Here is an 18,128-nt window from a genome sequence, read left to right as displayed (position 1 = left end):
GGGACGAATGTCACGCACCCCATCCACCCACACCTCCATCCCATTTGTGACAACTGTGTGCAGAGAACGGTGCCTAGATTCCCAGAGACACACAGACAGGCGCACTCTGCCTCTTGCCTGACTGTGACCTTCCCATCATCAGGAGAAACGTGGAGCGGGACGTGGTTCCCAGGAAATCCATGGGATCCAGGCATGCCCAGAGGTCGTCTAAAGCACCCAAGGTGTCCTGGTCACCTGTCAGGAGACTATGCTGGTTGAACAACGGGTCTGGAGCCCTCAGGATGCATAAGGCACTGTGCTTGGTTCTGAAGATACAAAGAACAGAAGGGGTGGGATTTCTGGTTGTAAGGAGCCGATCTGGGCTCTTCATGGTCTCCTCAGTCCATCTCTCCAGGCTCATCTCTTTTCATCCTCACTTCCTGCCACACTGAACTTCTGTTCTTCAAAATAAAGAAATAAATAAATTGTCCAAGGGGGGCTGGGAGTGACAGAGAGAGAGAGCAAGAGGGCAAGCTAAGTCTGCCTGAATGATTCAAGGGCACATCCCCAAGTGGGAACCACTTGAGCTGACACTGAAAGAAGATTCTTTGTCTGACAGACAAGCAGGGGGTGTTCATTAAGGACGAGCAGACAGCAGGTACCAACTTAGGGCCTTGTGTGAGCCGGCTGGAGTCTGCTAGCAACAGACCAGTAATGACCTTGAGGAAACCCCTCCTGGCTACTGGTTACGTGCCACGTGCTGGACATTTTGACAGTTGTCTGATATACCTATACTCATTTAATCCTCAAAACAATGCTGCAAGGTGGCTGTTATTATTACCATTTCCATATTACAGGTGACAAACCTAGGGCTCAGGGAGAATAGGAAAGGTACTCAAGGCCTACTCCTTAGTGTCAGAGCCAGGATACAGACCCAGGACTTTCTGACTTCAGAGCCCTGCTTGTCATCCTGGTGTTATTTTGCCTCCCTGCAGGTGGCTCCTTTTTATGGTGTTTAAATCTCAAGGTCGAAGATGGACAAAGATGGAACCAGGGTGGGAGGAGTTAGCAAAGGTCCTGCCATGCCAAGAAGTTAGGGTTTTCATCTGTGGGTTATGGGAAACCATGGGAGAATCAATGAGCAGGGCACACTAATGATCAGATGTTTGTTACTAGCGATCTCGCACTGCTTTGCAGAGTACGGAGTCCAGGGGAGGGGCAGGGGAACAGTTTTTGCTTGATGACATGCCCAGGTGAGAAATTAGGAGAAGTGGGCTGAGGCAACGAGGGATGGGATGGAGAACAGACGGTGCAAAGAGGATCCACCAGGAAGTGGTCAGCAAGGGCTGATTCCCCTGTTTGCCTGGGAAACTTCCATAAAGTCTTTCCGCTTCTCCCAGCCCCAGGCTGAGTCGGAGCTGCCTTACTACACCTGCTTGGGTGGTGTGATAAGGTGCATCCCACGTGTACACTGTGACTATCTCTAGCCCCACCTGACTGTGAGTGGGCAGGGGCAGGGGGCCATGGGTCGGGCAGTTCTGCATCGTTAGCACTGAGCCTGGCATTTGGCACAGTTCCCGTGCAACACATATCAGCTGTGCTCACATACTGAGCAGCGTGCTCTGTGCTCCAGGCACTGTAGTAAGAGATCAACAATGCAGAAACCATGCCTGCCTCTGCAGGGCTTACGTTCCAGGGGGTGGGGAGAGGAGCAACAAGGAGGCCACCTGGCGGCCAGCGGGGCACCAAGGGGCTGTGGCGTGAATCTGCTTGTTCCTGATGCCCCACAGACAGTAGGCTCCAGGAAGGTGAAGGGGTTTGCTCTTTTCTTTCCCTGCTACATGTGCAGTGTCTGGAAAAGTAACTACTGAAGAGATACTTACAAATCAGTGCACAAAGGAAAGACCAGAGTGCAAAGACGGCAAAGGAAAAGGGAGGCATCTCGGGAGCCTGGTTAGGGAGAGAGCTCGGAGGAGGTGCCGTCCTAGGCATCTCGGGAGCCTGGTTAGGGAGAGAGCTCGGAGGAGGTGACGTCTTAGGCATCTCGGGAGCCTGGTTAGGGAGAGAGCTCGGAGGAGGTGCCGTCTTAGGCTGAAGTCTGTCACGTGAGCGGTGGGCCCTGGGACCTCAGGGAGGAGAGGACGCTGTAGCCCAGGCCGAGGGGACAGTGAGTCAGTGAAGGAAAGAATGGCGCCCCACCCCATTGGAAAGACCATGAATCCTAGCTCACACTCACCGCCCCTCTCCCTCCGTGTGGCGCTCCCTTCTTGGAGCTCATCAAATAGTGAATTTATAGAGACACAAGACGCAGCTCCTTTTCTACAGATGTTGTCATAAAAGAGGATTCCAGTTTGGTATTAGAAATGGGAAAACCTGGGGAGAAGATGGTACGGTTGATCACAGACGATAGGGATAAAACAGCAGAGAAGAGGGAAAGCGGATACGCAAGTGGAGATGGAATTCTGAGGGTCTTTGAAGCTCACATCTGGTATTCGCCAGCTCACTTCTGATCGGCAGAAGGAGGGAGGGAGACAGGTAAACACTTTTAAAATAGAATTCTGTTAAGCCAGATAACAGGAATCTGCATGCATGATCTTCTCCAAGTCAGAATTTGACTTAGGGATTCAGTTCTGGGCTCTGACCTCAGATTTGGTCAGCATCAGCCAGGAGGGTCAGGTTCACGTGCCTTTCCGGCAGAAGGGCAATGGGGACTTGGTTCCCGTGTGTTTCCAGCAGGGATTGACCCTGGGTTTGGAGGGAAGGTCTAGATCAAGACATGGGGTGCTGAGGGCCAGCCCCCAGGCCCTCAGTCCTCCAAAAGGCACTCTCGAGCCACCCCCTCTGTTCTTCCTCTCTCCCCACCCAATCCTGATTCTGTAGCCTGCACTTCCCTCTCTCCAATGTCTTGGACCTCTTCACCAAATGCACCCTTAAACCTGACTTCCACCGAGGTCACCGTTCCTAGGAGCCCTCTCCAGAGCAGGCAGCTCCTGTCCACAGACCCCTGAGAGGCAGGCTCGTGTGCTTGCTCTCCCGTGCCTTCCACCTACATGCACACCCTTCTGCTTTGAATCGGTTGTCTCCACCTCTGCTGCTCACTCCCTCCTCGTCCAGGTCACCAGCCTCTTCCTCTCCATCCTGAGTCTCGCTGTCACTTGCTTTTCTGTTTCTCAGCCCTCTCACCTCCTGTGGGTGAGGACCTTACTCTCCGCACCTCGCCTTCTGCTCCTCCACCCGCTCCTCCACTCCCTCCTCCCTCTACTCTGTTCACGTCTTTCTCTTGGCTTCTCCATTCCCCATCCCCTCCCCCGCCTACTCTGTTCATGACCTTCCACCATCAGCCTCGGGCCCGAGCATCACCCATCAGCTGTGCTTCGATCAATAGCCTCACCTCCCTGCCCACTGCCCTTCCTTCTCTCCACGTGCATGTGAACCAGAATATGAGGGCTCTGGGGCAAGCCACACAGCCCTGCTCACAGGTGTCCCTGAAAACGAGCTGAGCCCCTCCGTGGACCCAGGGTCCATGGCCGTGCATCCTCTTCTCCAGGGGATTATGGCAGACATTCTGCTCAGCGCTGCCTCCTGTTCCCCACGCGCGGTCCCCCGCCTTCAGCAAACGTCATGACCCATCCTCCTCCTCCGCTTGTAATGTAGAGCCTGTGTCTTCACAAGAGCTCCTTCAGCCTCCTGCTCTCCTTCCTGAAAGGTCGCTGTGGTCACCTCTGCCCTCCCCGCATCACGAGGGAAGGGGCGCTTCCCGATCTCTAAGGCATGCACTGGTCCCAGGCCTCCTGCCTTCTCCAGAACCTCACGCTGTCACTGTCCATTTCAGCTGACCATTCAGTGTCTCTCATTCAGTCCATATTCTCCATCTCTGTCTCTCCCTCTCTCCCCTTCCCCATCATGTAATTACAGTCTGGTTCATTCAACCTTAAAAACCCTGCTCCACTGCCCCCTCAAGTTATTCAACCTTAAAAACCCTGCTCCACTGCCCCCTCAAGTCCACAGTCCTCGTAAGTTGCCACCTGACTTCTCTCTATTTGTTCTCTTTGAAGAAGCGCTTTCTTCTCGAGTCATCTCCTCTCTGGGGATCATCTTCCCCTTCTCCCACCCTGTGCCCGCCCCGTTGTCACACTCAGCCTCCTGCCAGTAACCGGCAAGCTCCTTCCACTCCCCTGCGGCCACTCCTTTCTAAACTTCCACACAGCCCCCAGAGATCAGGAGCCTCCCTCTAGAAAGGAAGCTCCAGGCAGCAGGACCTGTGTCTGCCATGTGCTCTGCACACCCTGCCCAGTGCAGAGGATCACCCTAAGTAGACGCTCCAATGCTTGTTGAGTGAGTGAGTGATCTCCCTGCCTCCAGAATCACTACCCCCAGATCATTCTCCAGGTAGCAGTCAGGGTGACCGTTTAAAATCCACATCATGAGATGCCTAGTGAAATGAAACCCCTTCTCGAGTCCCCACCCTCTGCCATTGCCTACACTCTGGAGTCCAGTCTCATCAGCCAGCCACACAGGCCCTTTTGTGGGTTGACCCTGCCTGCCTTTTCCCGTCTCACGTCTCATCACCTTGTGGAAAGTACTCGTGCTTATAGAAAGGCAATGTGGCGTGGTGGTGAAGAGCCCTGGAACTGTACAAACTGGGTTTGGACCTTAGATCCACCATTTCCAGGCTATATGACCTCGGGTAATTGCATGACCTCTCTGTGCCGCGGTTTCCTCACCTTTAAGATGGGAGTGGTAGTACCTAGCTTACAGCGGCACTGTAAGGATGAAAGGAGTCAACCATGTGTGAAGTGCTCCAAGCGGCCACCAGCACATCGTCAGAACTGCTGATCCGTTGTGATCACAGGGATGAGTTGCTGTCCCTGCTAGGGCTGCAGTCCTGCCAACAGCCTGACCTCTGTGCCTCTGCTCGGGCTCCTGCAGCACAGGAAAGGTCCTTCCTCTCCTCTCCCTCCCACTAATGCCTTTCTCTTTTTCCCAACTTTATTGAGATGTAATTAACACATAACATTGTGTCAATTTGAGGTGAACAACGTGTTGATTAAATATGTGCATATATTGTGAAATGAGTACCACAGGAAGGTTAGTTAATACACCCATCACGCATCACCTTACAACGTGTGTGTGTGTGTTGAAGACTTTTAAGATCCACTCTCTTAGTAACTTACAAGAACGCAACAACAGTGTCATTAACCAGAATCACCATGCTGTGCGGCACCTCCCCTGACTTGTTCATCTTATACTTGGAATTTTGTGTCTTTGAAACACCTGTACCCATTTCCCCACTTCCACACTTCCACCCCTCCACCCACAACCATCATTATCATTCTGCTGTTTCTGTGAGTTCTTTTTTTTTTTTTTTTAGATTCCACTTATAAGTGAGATCATCTGGCATGTGTCTTTCTCTGACTTATTCCACTTAGCATAACGCCCACAAGGTTCATCCATGTCACAAACGGCAGAATTTCCTTCTCTGTGGCTGAAAACATCCCAATGTGCATGTATGCCGAAGTTTCTTTATCCGTTCATCCATCAGTGGTCACATAGGTTGTTTCTAGGTCTTGGCTGTTGCGAATATTACTGGAACGAATCCCACTTGTTCTTTTTACCTGTTGGCTCCCGCACAGACTTCAGGCCTCAGCTTAGACGTCACCTCCTCCAAGAAGTCTCCCCTGATGCCTGGGCTAAGAAGAGAGAGGTGTGGGGGCACCAAAGAACTCAGCAATAAATAATGTTGGATTGGCCAAAAATTCATGTTAGGTTTTTCCATAACCTCTTATGGAGAAGTGTGAATAAAATTTTGGCCAGCTCAATATTTTACTGTTCTAGTCTTTAAAAACCAAGATGAATGCAAAATATCCAAAATTTTAAAAAAAAATGCAATAATGACTCTGATGCCCAGGACTAGGATGAGGCAAGCAAGGTGAGTGATCAAGTGCTGAGTCAGATCTGGTCTTTTTATTAAGTTCTAGTATCTCTCGTCCTGTTGGATTTGATTTATAGGCATCAATCTTGATTTTCTAAAAATCAAGACGCTGCACTAAGATCATGTTTGCCTAGATGACTGAGTGCCTGCTGCTCCCTGAAATTCTGCACCCATCCCCCACACCCCATCTCCAGCCCCACCTTCCCAGCGTGAGCTGTGTGCACCTGTGTCACGAATACTAGCTTCCTGGTCCAGACGGTTTAGTCTTTGGGACCAGAGCCCACGTCCAGGTCCCAAGTGTCTGGCACAGAGACTGGCACATAGTAGGTGCTCACCCTATGCTTCTGATCACACTGACAGCAGCCAGAATGGAATGGTTGTGGACGGGGCCAGGCCTTCAGAGTGGAGAGAGCAGAGTGACTTCCCTCCTCCCCCCAGGATGCTTGTTCTCTCAAGCTGATCACACCCCCAGACTAGCTGGTGTGGTCTGGGGCGCAGGCAGGCAGACCCACATTCACCTCTTCTGCAGCACACCGGGGCCTCTCCAGGATGCCTCACACCTGGGTCCCCTCCCAGACAGTGAGTTCCAGCTCTGTCTTCACACGTGGGTGACTTCCTCCAGCTCTCAGAGGGCCCACAGTGAAAGTCTTCGCCAAGGCCCCGTGTCCCTGAGACAGCATGCCTGGGGACAGCGCAGGGAGGAGGGGGGCCTCGCCACTCACTCCTCCAGGCTGGCTTGTCTCGGGGCCCCTGCTTCTGTTTCTTCAGGTCTCCTGGGGCTCCACGACCTGGAGCAGAGGGGCCACCTTCCCGGGAGCACCTCCATGGCCGCGCTCCCCCAAGCCTGGCAGGAGAGCTGGCTTCGGGGGAGGGCTGGCTTGTGCTTTCAAGCGTGTGCAGAGGGAGCCATCAGGGGCATGCCTGAGATGAGAGGAGGGCGAGCTGACCCGTACTGGAGTCCTCAGGCCTCATGCCTGGTCACGCAGACCCTCTTTTCCCTGAAACCAAGGACAGCAAGAGCTGTCTGACTTAGATCTATCTCTCACACACATACATGCACACACACACACACACACACACACACACACACAATGACTTTCTCTCTCATACACTCTCTCTTTCTCATATACACACTTTGATTCTAACACACACACATGCTCTCTCACACATACACACACACTCTGACTCTCTCTTGCACACACTTACACACACACTCACGCAATCCCAGCAAAAGAGCACCTTGTTCTGCCTGCTTGACGGTGGCAGTGTTCACGGCCACCGTCCAGATAAGGCAGCAGTGCCTGGGGCTCGCCTGATCTGCACGCAGGACCCAACAGCTGTGGTGAGAGAGTTTTTTGCAGAATCACCCCCGTCAGGCCATGCACAGCAACGCTGGGGACTGTGACTCCGACAGCCCATAGCGGTGCCCACGGAAAAGGCAGGGTCACATTGGCCTGACAGTCCTGGGAAGGTGACCAAACACTCCCACTACCCCAGGCCCCTGAATCACAGGACTCCTGCGGTCCTCGCCTCACCATCTGTCACTTCTTTCATGACTCGGGGTCCTTCCTGCGGGGTGCCCTCCTCCCTGGGATCCGAGCTCCTCCTCCCCACCGCCTCCCCTCCTCCGCTCCTGCTCTTCGTCTCTCACAGCACCAAGCTCAGAGAAGTGGGGGCTGACTCTGGAGGAAACTCCAGGGCCGTGGCCAGGACAGAGGACTTCCCCGGGGTGTCTCAGTCCTGACTGACTCTCCCGCCAGGCCGTCCACCCATCATGCCCCTGAGCCCAGACCTCCAGAGCTGTCTGGGGGCACCCACTGCCTGTGTGACTCACCACTGTTGGATCCCATGAACTTTAGAAGCATACCTGATGAGTCCTGTGTTTTTTCATTTTATCTGCTTCTGTCTCAAACAGAATTAAAAATATATCTTTGTGAAAGTGCTTCCAGGTCAGAAGGCAGTGGATATTGATTCTCACATCATCTCTGGGTGCACAAAGGCAGCCTCCCTCCCATTCTTGTTCTTTCCTTCACCGCTCAGGAAGGGACTGAGCCTGAAACCTACCAGGGAACAGGCGTAATCTGAATGCAGAGTCCAGTCAGGAAAGAAGGCTTCAAACCCTGTGAACCCGTGAATCCCTAGGACGGTGTCTCACAGGGAACGTACAACCACCTTCCCAGAATGAAAACAGCCAAGCACCTGGAGGGCTCCTCATGGGTGCGGAGTCCCGGAGCCAGAGGGCCCGTTCCTCCCAGGATGCTGTTTTAAACAGGACCTTGCAGGGCTTCTCATCAGACGCCCACGGGATCTGTCCGAGCCGAGCCCTCGTGGCGGAGGTGCAGCATGGCGCCCCAGCCTCAGGCGGTGTGGAGTCACCACGTGTGTCTGTTCTCTCCTCTCCTCTCTTGCAGAGATCGAGCAGGGCAGCTGCGGAGATCCCGGCGTACCTGCCTACGGCCGGCGGGAAGGCTCCCGGTTCCGCCACGGGGACACCCTCCAGTTTGAGTGCCAGCCTGCCTTTGAGCTGGTGGGGCAGAAGGCAATCACGTGCCAAAAGAATAACCAGTGGTCGGCTAAGAAGCCAGGCTGCGTGTGTAAGTGAGCAGGGAGGGGGGTCGCTTCTACTCAGAAGCCGGGGACCCATGTCCTAGCTTATCTGGGGGCCCTGTCCTTGGGAACCTCGTAGGGTTGTAACCACAGTTTCACTCTGGTTGGTTTCTTCTCTTTCTTGAAACGTCTCTGGCTGAGTCCTCATTTCTGGCAGTGACGTGGATGGTGTGGCACTGAGCATGACTGCTCTTGACACCTGGGGCTTCTTCGACACCGCCTTCCTCCTGGTGACCCTTGCAAGCACTGTCAAACCCAGACGTTTCCTCCTCACCGTTCTAGTTGTCGGTGACACCACACAGTCGAGTCAGGGTGGAAGGTGCTGGCAAAGTTCGTAAGACTCTAGACGCTCTGCCAGCCTCGGGGTACTGTGGGATACCATGGCCGTGCTGGGACATGCGGGTTTCATCCAATTGCTTCCTCTTGCATCAGATGTAGGGAGGGGTTGGGATCCAGCTGTCTTTGAATTGTTGATCTTTGGGAGAAGGGGTTGGAATTGAGTGCTCTGTTCTCTGGGGACAACAAGGATTCTTTTCTTCCCTCCTCTGGGATGGTCTGACTTTGCTTTCCGGCGCAAATAATACTTTAAGTCCTGGCTCCCAGGGAAATCAGCTAGCGTGAGCGGTCTGATTTGGTCTTTGTTCAGGCATCAAAGGTTCTCCCTCTCTGGGCTGTCGTCTCTTTTTCTCCCAACGCTCACCCCCGCCACCCTCCGTCTCTTACAATCTGCTTTCCCCAGGGAAGGGCTGGCAGCCTGACTTCTCTTCTCGCTTCTCAGTGGGTTTCTCAGGTGCTGCCTCACAGACAAGGTTGGCCCCTGGTGGCGGGGAGAGGAGTAACCTGGGAGACTATAAGGAATATCTGTGATGATGGAGAGTTTGGCTCGGGAATGGCTGAGCCGGGTCATACCACAGTGACTACTTCTCGAACAACGAAAAAATCACTTTGTGTAGTTGGCAAAGCATTTTTTATGACTTGTGAGTTTTATGTAAAGATTCTTGCAGAGGTTTTTAAAGATCAAATTGCTCTTAGATGTACATTAAGCAAATCAAATTATCAAAAAATATATTGTGTGGAATCAGTCACGGATCTCTGGCCTGATGTGGTTAGAATATAGTGGCTGACAACGTGCACCCTGGAAGCTGGGGGTGAGGCAGGGGGCAGGGGAGGTTAGCAGGGACCAGGGCTGGGCAGGTTCAGAGATGAGCCTAGGGCTGAATGGGCAGGTCGAACGGAGCCCTGCAGAGCCGGTCAGAGTCAAGTCCTCAGAAGGCAAAAGGTCTGGGCTGCAGGAGTCCCAGGGAGCATGGGGGCTCCATCTCTGAAATCCATCTGGGAGAAACAAAGCAGAGAGAACTGGAAAGGGTCAGACTTTAGGGCAGAGAGCTGGCAGGAGTGGAGTGTGCCTCAGAGCCAGCCAGTAACTCAGAACCAGGATAAAGCTCCCTACTCCACAAACTGAGAAACGCAGGCCTCCGGGAGAAATGCTGCCTCCGGGAGGCGAGGAGGTCTGTCACTCAAGCCCTCCAGGAATTTATTTGCCCTTTTGGCTCTTAGAAGTAGTTTCAGGAAATCTCTCTGAAAACTTCAGTCAGTGCTGCTCAGCAGGCTCTCTGCTTCCAGGAGGAAAGCTGACAGGATGTTGAGCACTGCTTACAATCAGCTGAGAAGAAGCAGAGGGCAGAGGAGTCCTGGCGGGTACGGGCCAGTGCTCCCTGTGGTTTAAAACAAGGAAGAGGAGCCTGAGGCTTATTGATGAGAACTGTGAAGCAGGCACTCTGGGGATGGGGGGAGGGGGGAGGATGGCACTTCTTCTTCCAGATGATTCTGGGAGATGGGGGGTGATATCCCCAAGGTACTGCCACCACTCAGGTTTTTCTAATTGTCTTGATGTAGCAGACACGGCTGGAGTCTCAGGAATGCTGGCTCTGGTGGAGGAGGCCAGAGAGGACGTGCTGGCCCCAGGCCTTTGCACCATGAGGAAGGTCACAAGTGAGTGCCATCTGTCAGCTTCTACTGAGACCCCAGCCCCTAATCTGACGCATCCCTGGGTCTCAGGCTTTGCCTTCAGGGAACTCCCGGTCTAACTCATGGTGAAAGACGGTACTAAGATGATCTGGGTGCGCTGAGAGAATTAGGGATTCAGCATCTGGAGACCTGTGTCAGTCTTGGCTCAGTTTCCTGGCTCTGGCCAGGGCAGCTTCTCTCGGAAGTTTGCTTTGCTGATCTATCTTACAGCGTTGTACTCCCCAATTCTAAGCCTTTGTGATCATATTTACAGAAAAAGACAACTATGACACGGACGGGCCTCACATTTTCCATCATGAACACTTGCAAACCACTTTCTAAAGTGGGTCATTTATACAGAGCTCATTCTTCGAGGGATGCAGTTAAAATGTGGCATTCTCCTCCTGACCCCAGATCAAATATATAATATAGTGTGTGATCCTATAATAGATGTGTGATCCTATAATAGTGTGTGGTCCGTAGAAAAAAGGACAATATCTGTAAGCATTTATAACAATATAGAATAGTCCAGTCAGTCTCTGCTTTATCATATGGTCATAAATGTATGCAGAAAAGCACCTCTAGCAAATGTCAGCTTCAGTGCCCTAATTTTCCATGTTAGTCACGGTAAATATTAACACAATATTTAGCAAACAATGTCGTTCTTTCCTTCTGAGGGTTTTGCAGAGGACTTGAAGCTGGGGGTGTTTTGAAGGCTCAGATTTCTTTGAGTGCTTGTCCAGAGAAGTGCACAGCTTTGCATTGTCCTTCTCTTGCAACATTTTCTTCAAAACTGTTACTGACTCAGGAATGGCCCTGCCGAGACGACACAAGTACACTCTCGCCTTCATGTCCCAAAACATTCTCTGCAGCGAGCAGGGACTTTGGAATCATGTTGGCTTGCGAGCTGCCTTCGCAGTCATAGATGGTCAGTAGATGGTCTTTTTTTTTCATCTCGGTTCCTTACCGTGAGAAGCATTCTGGAGGAAAAGATGGAACCGGTGTCTTTTCTCTTCCGCGCTCCTCCTCCTTGGCTGATTCACATCTCCAGGGATCGCTGCTCCAAAGCAGGCGGCAGCAGTAGCACTTCCCATCCATTCAACAGTATTCCCATTGCATGTCTGCCCTGTGCCGGGCTCCACCTGCAGGACTCAACCCGGGGTCCTGGTGAGAAAGCGCCCCCCGGGTTTCAAGCACCCTTCACCTTCCCAGAAACTCGGCCTGTTTCACTGGCTTCCTTACAAAAGCACCATGTGGGAGCCTCTCCCATATAACCCTGTCCCCTTCTTTCTCCACAACAAGAGATACAATAGAAGGAAGATACAAATAACTGATGGTGGGTTGCACAACACGTGATGCTTTGTTGACAGGCTAGCAGAACTCTTCACACCTCGTAAGGAAGCCAGGAAACCAATTATCGGTCCATTAGCAGCCACTTGCAGAAGCAGCTTCAAAACAGCCTTCGCCAGGAAAATGCCAAGACCTTGCAGATGCCAGCTTCCGTTGGCCATTTTGTAAGCCACCACGAGAAGGCGTGAATCCTAATTGCTCGGTTCCTAATGTATATGGCATAGGTGTGAAATGAGGATACACAGGGATGCATTCAGCGTGAGTTACAAATCAGCAAGCGGTCCTTGAGAGACCAGGGAAGGGAGACGTGGGTCCTCAGGGGCTCAAGGAAAGTGTCACAGAGGATACGGGGCTGGAGGGTTGGGAGGTAAAGGAGGGTGCTCCATACAGGGATGCTGCAGGATATGGCCCTCTCCTAGCACCCTCCCATCCTCTCTCCGCTGAGTTACTCCCCTCAACCACTCCCTCTGCACGCTCTGGACATGGACACACACACACACACACACACACACACACACTCAGATTTCTGGTCAGAAGAATGGACTAAGTCCTCAGATCATTGGGATTCTCAGCCTCAGCGCTACTGACATCTGGGGCCAGATAATTCTTTTATGAGGGGTGCTCTTGTGCATTTTAGGATGTTTTAGCTGCACCCCTCCCGTCTTCTACCCACTAGAAGCCAGAAGCACACACACCCCTTCCACTACTAACTGTGACAACCAGATACGTCTCCAGACATTGCCTGTATCCTCTGGGGGGGAAAGTCACCCAGGATGGAGAACCACCAGTATAGGGTAAGCTAGTCTTGTCAGATTCTAAATATGATGAAATCTGTGTATTTGCATTTTAAATTAGGTCATGATCAGAAACTGTTGAACCGTGACAGTGAGGAAGCATGGGGCAAAGGAAGATGCCAGTGTTTCTTACATGTTTTGTCATTGGGAAGATAGGACTCTTCCCTACAGCATCATGGAATAGTTACTGCCTTATTTTACAGATGAAAACAAAGCTCAACGAGGCTCAGAGGTTATAGAACCGTTAGATGATGGGTTGGAATTTGAAGTGTTAACTGACAGCATTGGCGTCTGTTCCAAATGTACGCTCTCTCTATTGCCCCAGATTTCCAGAATTCAAGAGGTCAGTAAGGACATGGAAGGCTTAGGACGGCAACATTAGTCCAGACTGAGAAACAAACAGTGGTCTGAGCCACTCCCATGAAGTAACAGAAACTGACAAGAGTGAAACAAATTCACAAGGGCTAGATCCGTGACCCGTGTTGGGACTACACCAGTATTTGCACTTGTTCAGTCACCAGGTCGTGTCTGACTCCTCGCGACCCCATGGGCTGCAGCTCGCCAGGCTTCCCTGTCCCTCACCGTTTCCCAGAGTTTGCCCGAGTTTATGTCCATTGAGTCAATGACTCCATCCAATCATCTCATCCTCTGTTGCCCTCTTCTCCTCCTGCCCTCAGTCTTTCCCAGCATCAGGGCCTTTTCCAGTGACTCAGATGGCCAAAGTATTAGAGCTTCAGTATCAATCCTTCCGAAGAGTATTCAGGTTGCAATATACCTTTGTTGAAGTCACTTTTTTCATCTTTACTTTTCCTTTACTTTTTTCATCTTTACTTTTACCTACCCATCCATTTATCCACCCATTTTGATGTATTGAGCACCTACTATGTACCAAATCAGCCGCGTGAGTAGGTGTGGCCAATCCTGGTAAAATTCTAAACTGGGGCTCCTCTGGGAATGATCCTGCTCAGGCTAAAGGGGAGAGATCTTAGTGGCATGTCCATACAAGGTACTGTAATTCTTTCAAGGAGTATCTTGAGTCCAAGGACCTCTACTCAGCACAGGCTTTTGGTATAGTCTAGTATTTTAAAAGTTTAAATAAATAAGATATTAATTTCACTTCCTTCAACCAAAGGCAATTTGGCCATTCCTTTTTGATTTTTACCCAGGCACACACATATTTCACATGGTTTTAATCAAAGTGAACATACCGCCTTGCATTCTGTCTTTTGAAGTTCATGTTATATTGCGTATCTTGTCATGTTACGACATGTCTTTCGTGCTTTACCAGTCTTAAAATCTATGGAACGTTCTGTCTAGTGAGTGGACCATGACTTAGCCAATTATCCTCTGGGGGAAATGCAATATAGCTCAAGTATTTTTTATAAGCTTTTAACACCCTCAAGCATGCGTGCTCACGTGTGCTCAAGCATGTCTGACTCTGTGATCGCAGGGACTATAACCCACCAGGCTCCTCTGTCATGGAATTTTCCAGGCAAGAACACAGGAGTGGGTTGCCACTTGTTCTCCAGGGAATCTTCCTGATCCAGAGATAGAACCTGCGTCCTTTGCATCTCCTGCATTAGCAGGCAGATTCTTTCCCAGCTGAGCCACCTGGAACCCCATCCTCAAGCATATGACCTTTTTATATCTTTTCTTGAATTCTGTCCTTGAGTAAATTTCCAGAAATGAGGTTGTTGGGCCAGAGTAGGAACATTTAAAAATACTCATATCATTCCCCCAAAATGTTCTGCCAGGTCATAATGTCAGTAACAAAAGCTTGAAGATTAAGACTAAGATTCGTATAACACATGTCCTTCCCATCCAGAAATATGGCATAGATTTCTCTGTGTGTTCATCTCCTTCCATTTTTCTAAATATTAACGACTTTATAGTTTTCTTCATATAGGTCACATGTATCTCTTGCAATCCTTACCAGCATCGCCAAATCTCAAGTATTTGTGTGGCCTTTTCAACTTGTCAACTTACACCCTTGTCAGCTTCCATGAAGTGCCAAATGTTATGATAAGTGCTGCGAATCTAGAGAGGAACTGGGCACAGCCCTTGACCTCAAAGAGCTCGCCTTCACATGAAGACAGACATAATTATGTAAATTAAAGTGGGCTCTTGTGGTTCAAAGTTTACTTTTCCATCTAGAAAGCATTGGTGAATCAGATGCGTTTAGAAACAGCCCCATGAAGGTTCATTCTTTTATTTGACACATATTCATTGAGGTCCAGTGATGTGGCAGGCATCACAGGAGGTGTGTGACAGGGGAACAACAACCCGTCTGTTCCTAGAGCATAGACTTTCATCAATGCTGTTAGAACAGTTGGGCCTCAAAGATGGGAGGACGGAGTGGGGGCCCTGCTGGGAAGAAAGCTACTCTAATGGCAGTACTGGGTTCTGAGAGAAGCCAGGGGGTCTGGGGCTCTGCAAAAGGAGGAGGTTCATTGGATACATAGACACACATATGCGCAAGTGTGCACACACACATGCGCAGTCTCTACGTACTTGGTGTGTAGTGGTTCCGAAAGGAGTTGGCTGCTCCCAAAGTGAGTGAAAGAAAGAAGGGAGGTAGGGTCCATGGAGGAGGATCTAGAGAGAGACTGCTGGGTATGTGTGGCTGGAAGCATGTCCCTGTTGGAGCACGAGGTGTCAGGATTTCATTACAGGACTCTGGTCCTGGCCTTTCTCCAGCTGGCCTGGGTGCAGCCCTGCCCCGCAGGGACTTGGAGCATTTGCTGTTTGCAGCCCTTGGGTAGCAACTGTCTGTCCTGACACGTGGCTATGAGAGTGTCGCGTTGGTGTTTTCCTTTTCAATTTGAAGGCTCTTTCCATTTGACATACATATTTTCCCCAGTCTCCAGCCTTCTTCTTCTTTCTTTCTGTTTTGCTAGTTTGCATTGTACAGTTGTTTTACATATTTATGCAGACACATCTCTCGATATTTGTGATTTCTTTTTAAAGCTGACAAAGTTATCATTCTGCCACCGATCTGAAAGAACAGTCTGTTCTATTTTTGGTTATTTGTCAGTAATTTGATTTTTTAAATATAATTTGTTAATCCATCTGGAGTTTATTTAGATGAATGTATGATATTGTCCAAACTATTACACAGTTTTCCAACACAATTTATTAAGTAATTCATTTCCCTTTTGATTTGAGGCAAATGAATTGTTCTATCACATTCTGAATCCTCTGATGTAGTTAAGTCTGTTTCTTGACTCACCGCTTTGTTCTGCTGCTCATTTCTATCTTAGCACCGGTATTGAATAATTTTAATTGTTGTTTTATAATATGTTCTAATATCTAGCAGAGCTGGAAACTACTCCTTCCTCCATTAATTATTTTCTCTTTCAGAATATTCATTGTTATTCTCATCTGTTTGCTGTTCAAGATTAATTTTAGAATCATTTTGTCATAGTAAAAAAAAAATCCTATTGGGATTTTGTATGTGTGCTCCTATTAAACTATAAATTAACTTCAGGAAAATAGGCATTTTTATAGTACGCAGGCTTCCCATCCTGAAACGCGATGCGTCACTCTTTTGTTCATCTACTTTCATTTTTCCAAATAGAACAGCTTTGTGGTTTTCTTCATATAGGTCACATCCTTCGCTTGCTAGCTGTATTTTTAAACAGGCAGCTGCTTTTTCACTCCCCTCCCACCTCAACCGCAATGCCCTGTTGACACGTGAGGCATGCCCAGTTTTGCTCTTCGTGGCTGAATCCTCACATTCCCCGTAAATATTTAACCCCAGGTTTTCTAGGACAAGTGTAGTTTCAAGCATCCTTTCCTTCATCCCAGAAAATATGATCACGATAACTAGAGTCCTTGGAAACTGCCTCTTTCAAATGTTCAGAGAGAACTGGAATCAGCTGGGGTTTGAAAGTGTCAGCGTCAGTATGACAGATGACATTCCTGGTAATTGCTTGTAATCAGGGTAGGGGTCACGATAAGGGTGGTGTGAGCTCCCTCTGCTGATATGACGTTCTTCTTACTTCTCTGGGCTTCCATAAAGGTCCCGTGAACCTTCATGTGCCCCTGGAAGAGTAACAGAGAACCTGGAGATTGCTTTGGTCCAACTTTGTCAATTTCAGGTCAATTCCTAGAAATTGAAACCAGATGGTTTCAGGCCCCCTTCCTCTGTTACCCGGTCCCCCAGCACATGGACACTGAAGACGTGTGCTAGCTTGTGGTGGAGCTGGGGGTGCCTGCTCTGTAGACGGTCTGCAGTAACTCAAAGGGTTCGTTTTCCAGAGCAGAAAGTCCTGGCAGTGACAGGAGGTGGGAACGGTCTGTATCTGCTCCTGCAATGGGGAATGGGCACTAAAGTCAGGGCTGTGAAGCCTGATGGGGCCACAGGGGCAGCCTGGGGAGAGAAACCTGGAGTTGAGGGAGACTGGGGCTGGGAGGACTGACCGTGGATGAACAGATGGCTCATAAAGAGGCCTGCCAGTATTTCCAATCAGAATATCCAAGGAAGTAGCTTTAACACTTGTCTCACCAGGCTAGATTGGGTCCTATATTGCTTGTTAACTGTTGTTCTTAAATAGGCAGATACTTGATGGGGGAAGGTGGCCTCTGGTCCTCACCAGGGGAAGAGCGTCTACCCAGGCAGACCATCCCAGCCCGGGCAAGAGGCTGCCTTTTCATTAAGAGCTTCTCTCACAGCAGGGACTGGAGAGGAAACCACGAATCAGGAAAGCAGCCCAGTCCGTGGGCTGGGGCACACATGGTAGGGCAGGGATGGCAGGTGGGGAGGGTCTGGAAGCTCTGTGCGCCTGTGGGTGTGCCAGGCTCCTCACAAGCCCACCAAATGCTGACTCTGGGGAGCCATACTCATATGTTTGAGGGGATGGGACTTCCTGTGACTGTCAGCCTTGGCTGGGCTTGGCTCAGGATCTGGCTGTAAGAACTGAGCCTGTAGAACCAAGGTATTCATTGTACTGGAGAGTTGGGGTGGAGGGTCTCATCAGGCAAAGACTGGATGGGCAGGGGTGGCTCACAAAGGAGGCACCCAGCACATCCAAGGAAGTAAAATCTACACTTTTCCCACCAGGCTAGTGTGGGTCACAAACATCACTTGTTACCTTTATTTTTAAATTGATACTTTATGGGGGAAGAAAGTATCTCTGGTGGCCCTGCCCAATATAAAATGAATCCCAACCCAGCTAATTATTAGAATCACTCATAGGCTTTTTAAAAATAGAGAATCTTGGTCTCATCTCCAGAAATTCTGATTCAGCAGGTCTGGGATGGGAGCCAGGAATTATTGTTCTAAAATTTTCCTAGATGATCTTTATCAGAATAGTAAACCCCCTAATAAGGAATACCCTCTGTGTGCTGATTGCTTGCAGGAGTGTTTGGGGTCATTCCTGAGGGGCTTGGTCCCCTGATAGGATGGCAGCCTCTTGGGGCATGGGTTTAGAATTTATGTGGTCATATGTTGTGGTCAT

General features: G+C 50.1%; 1 protein-coding gene across 1 annotated transcript in view; it reads left to right on the top strand.

The window, feature by feature from the left end:
• CSMD2 (CUB and Sushi multiple domains 2) overlaps nucleotides 1-18,128 on the top strand; it is a 616,901-nt gene that overhangs the window by 337,036 nt on the left and 261,737 nt on the right. The window contains exon 13 of the mRNA XM_018046480.1: nucleotides 8,323-8,505. Within this exon, the coding sequence (XP_017901969.1) occupies nucleotides 8,323-8,505 (183 nt within the window). The remainder of the gene's footprint in view (nucleotides 1-8,322; nucleotides 8,506-18,128) is intronic.

The sequence above is a fragment of the Capra hircus genome, chromosome 3 (genome assembly GCF_001704415.2).
Source record: "Capra hircus breed San Clemente chromosome 3, ASM170441v1, whole genome shotgun sequence".
Lineage (NCBI taxonomy): Eukaryota > Metazoa > Chordata > Mammalia > Artiodactyla > Bovidae > Capra > Capra hircus.
This window is presented reverse-complemented; position numbering and strand designations above follow the sequence as displayed.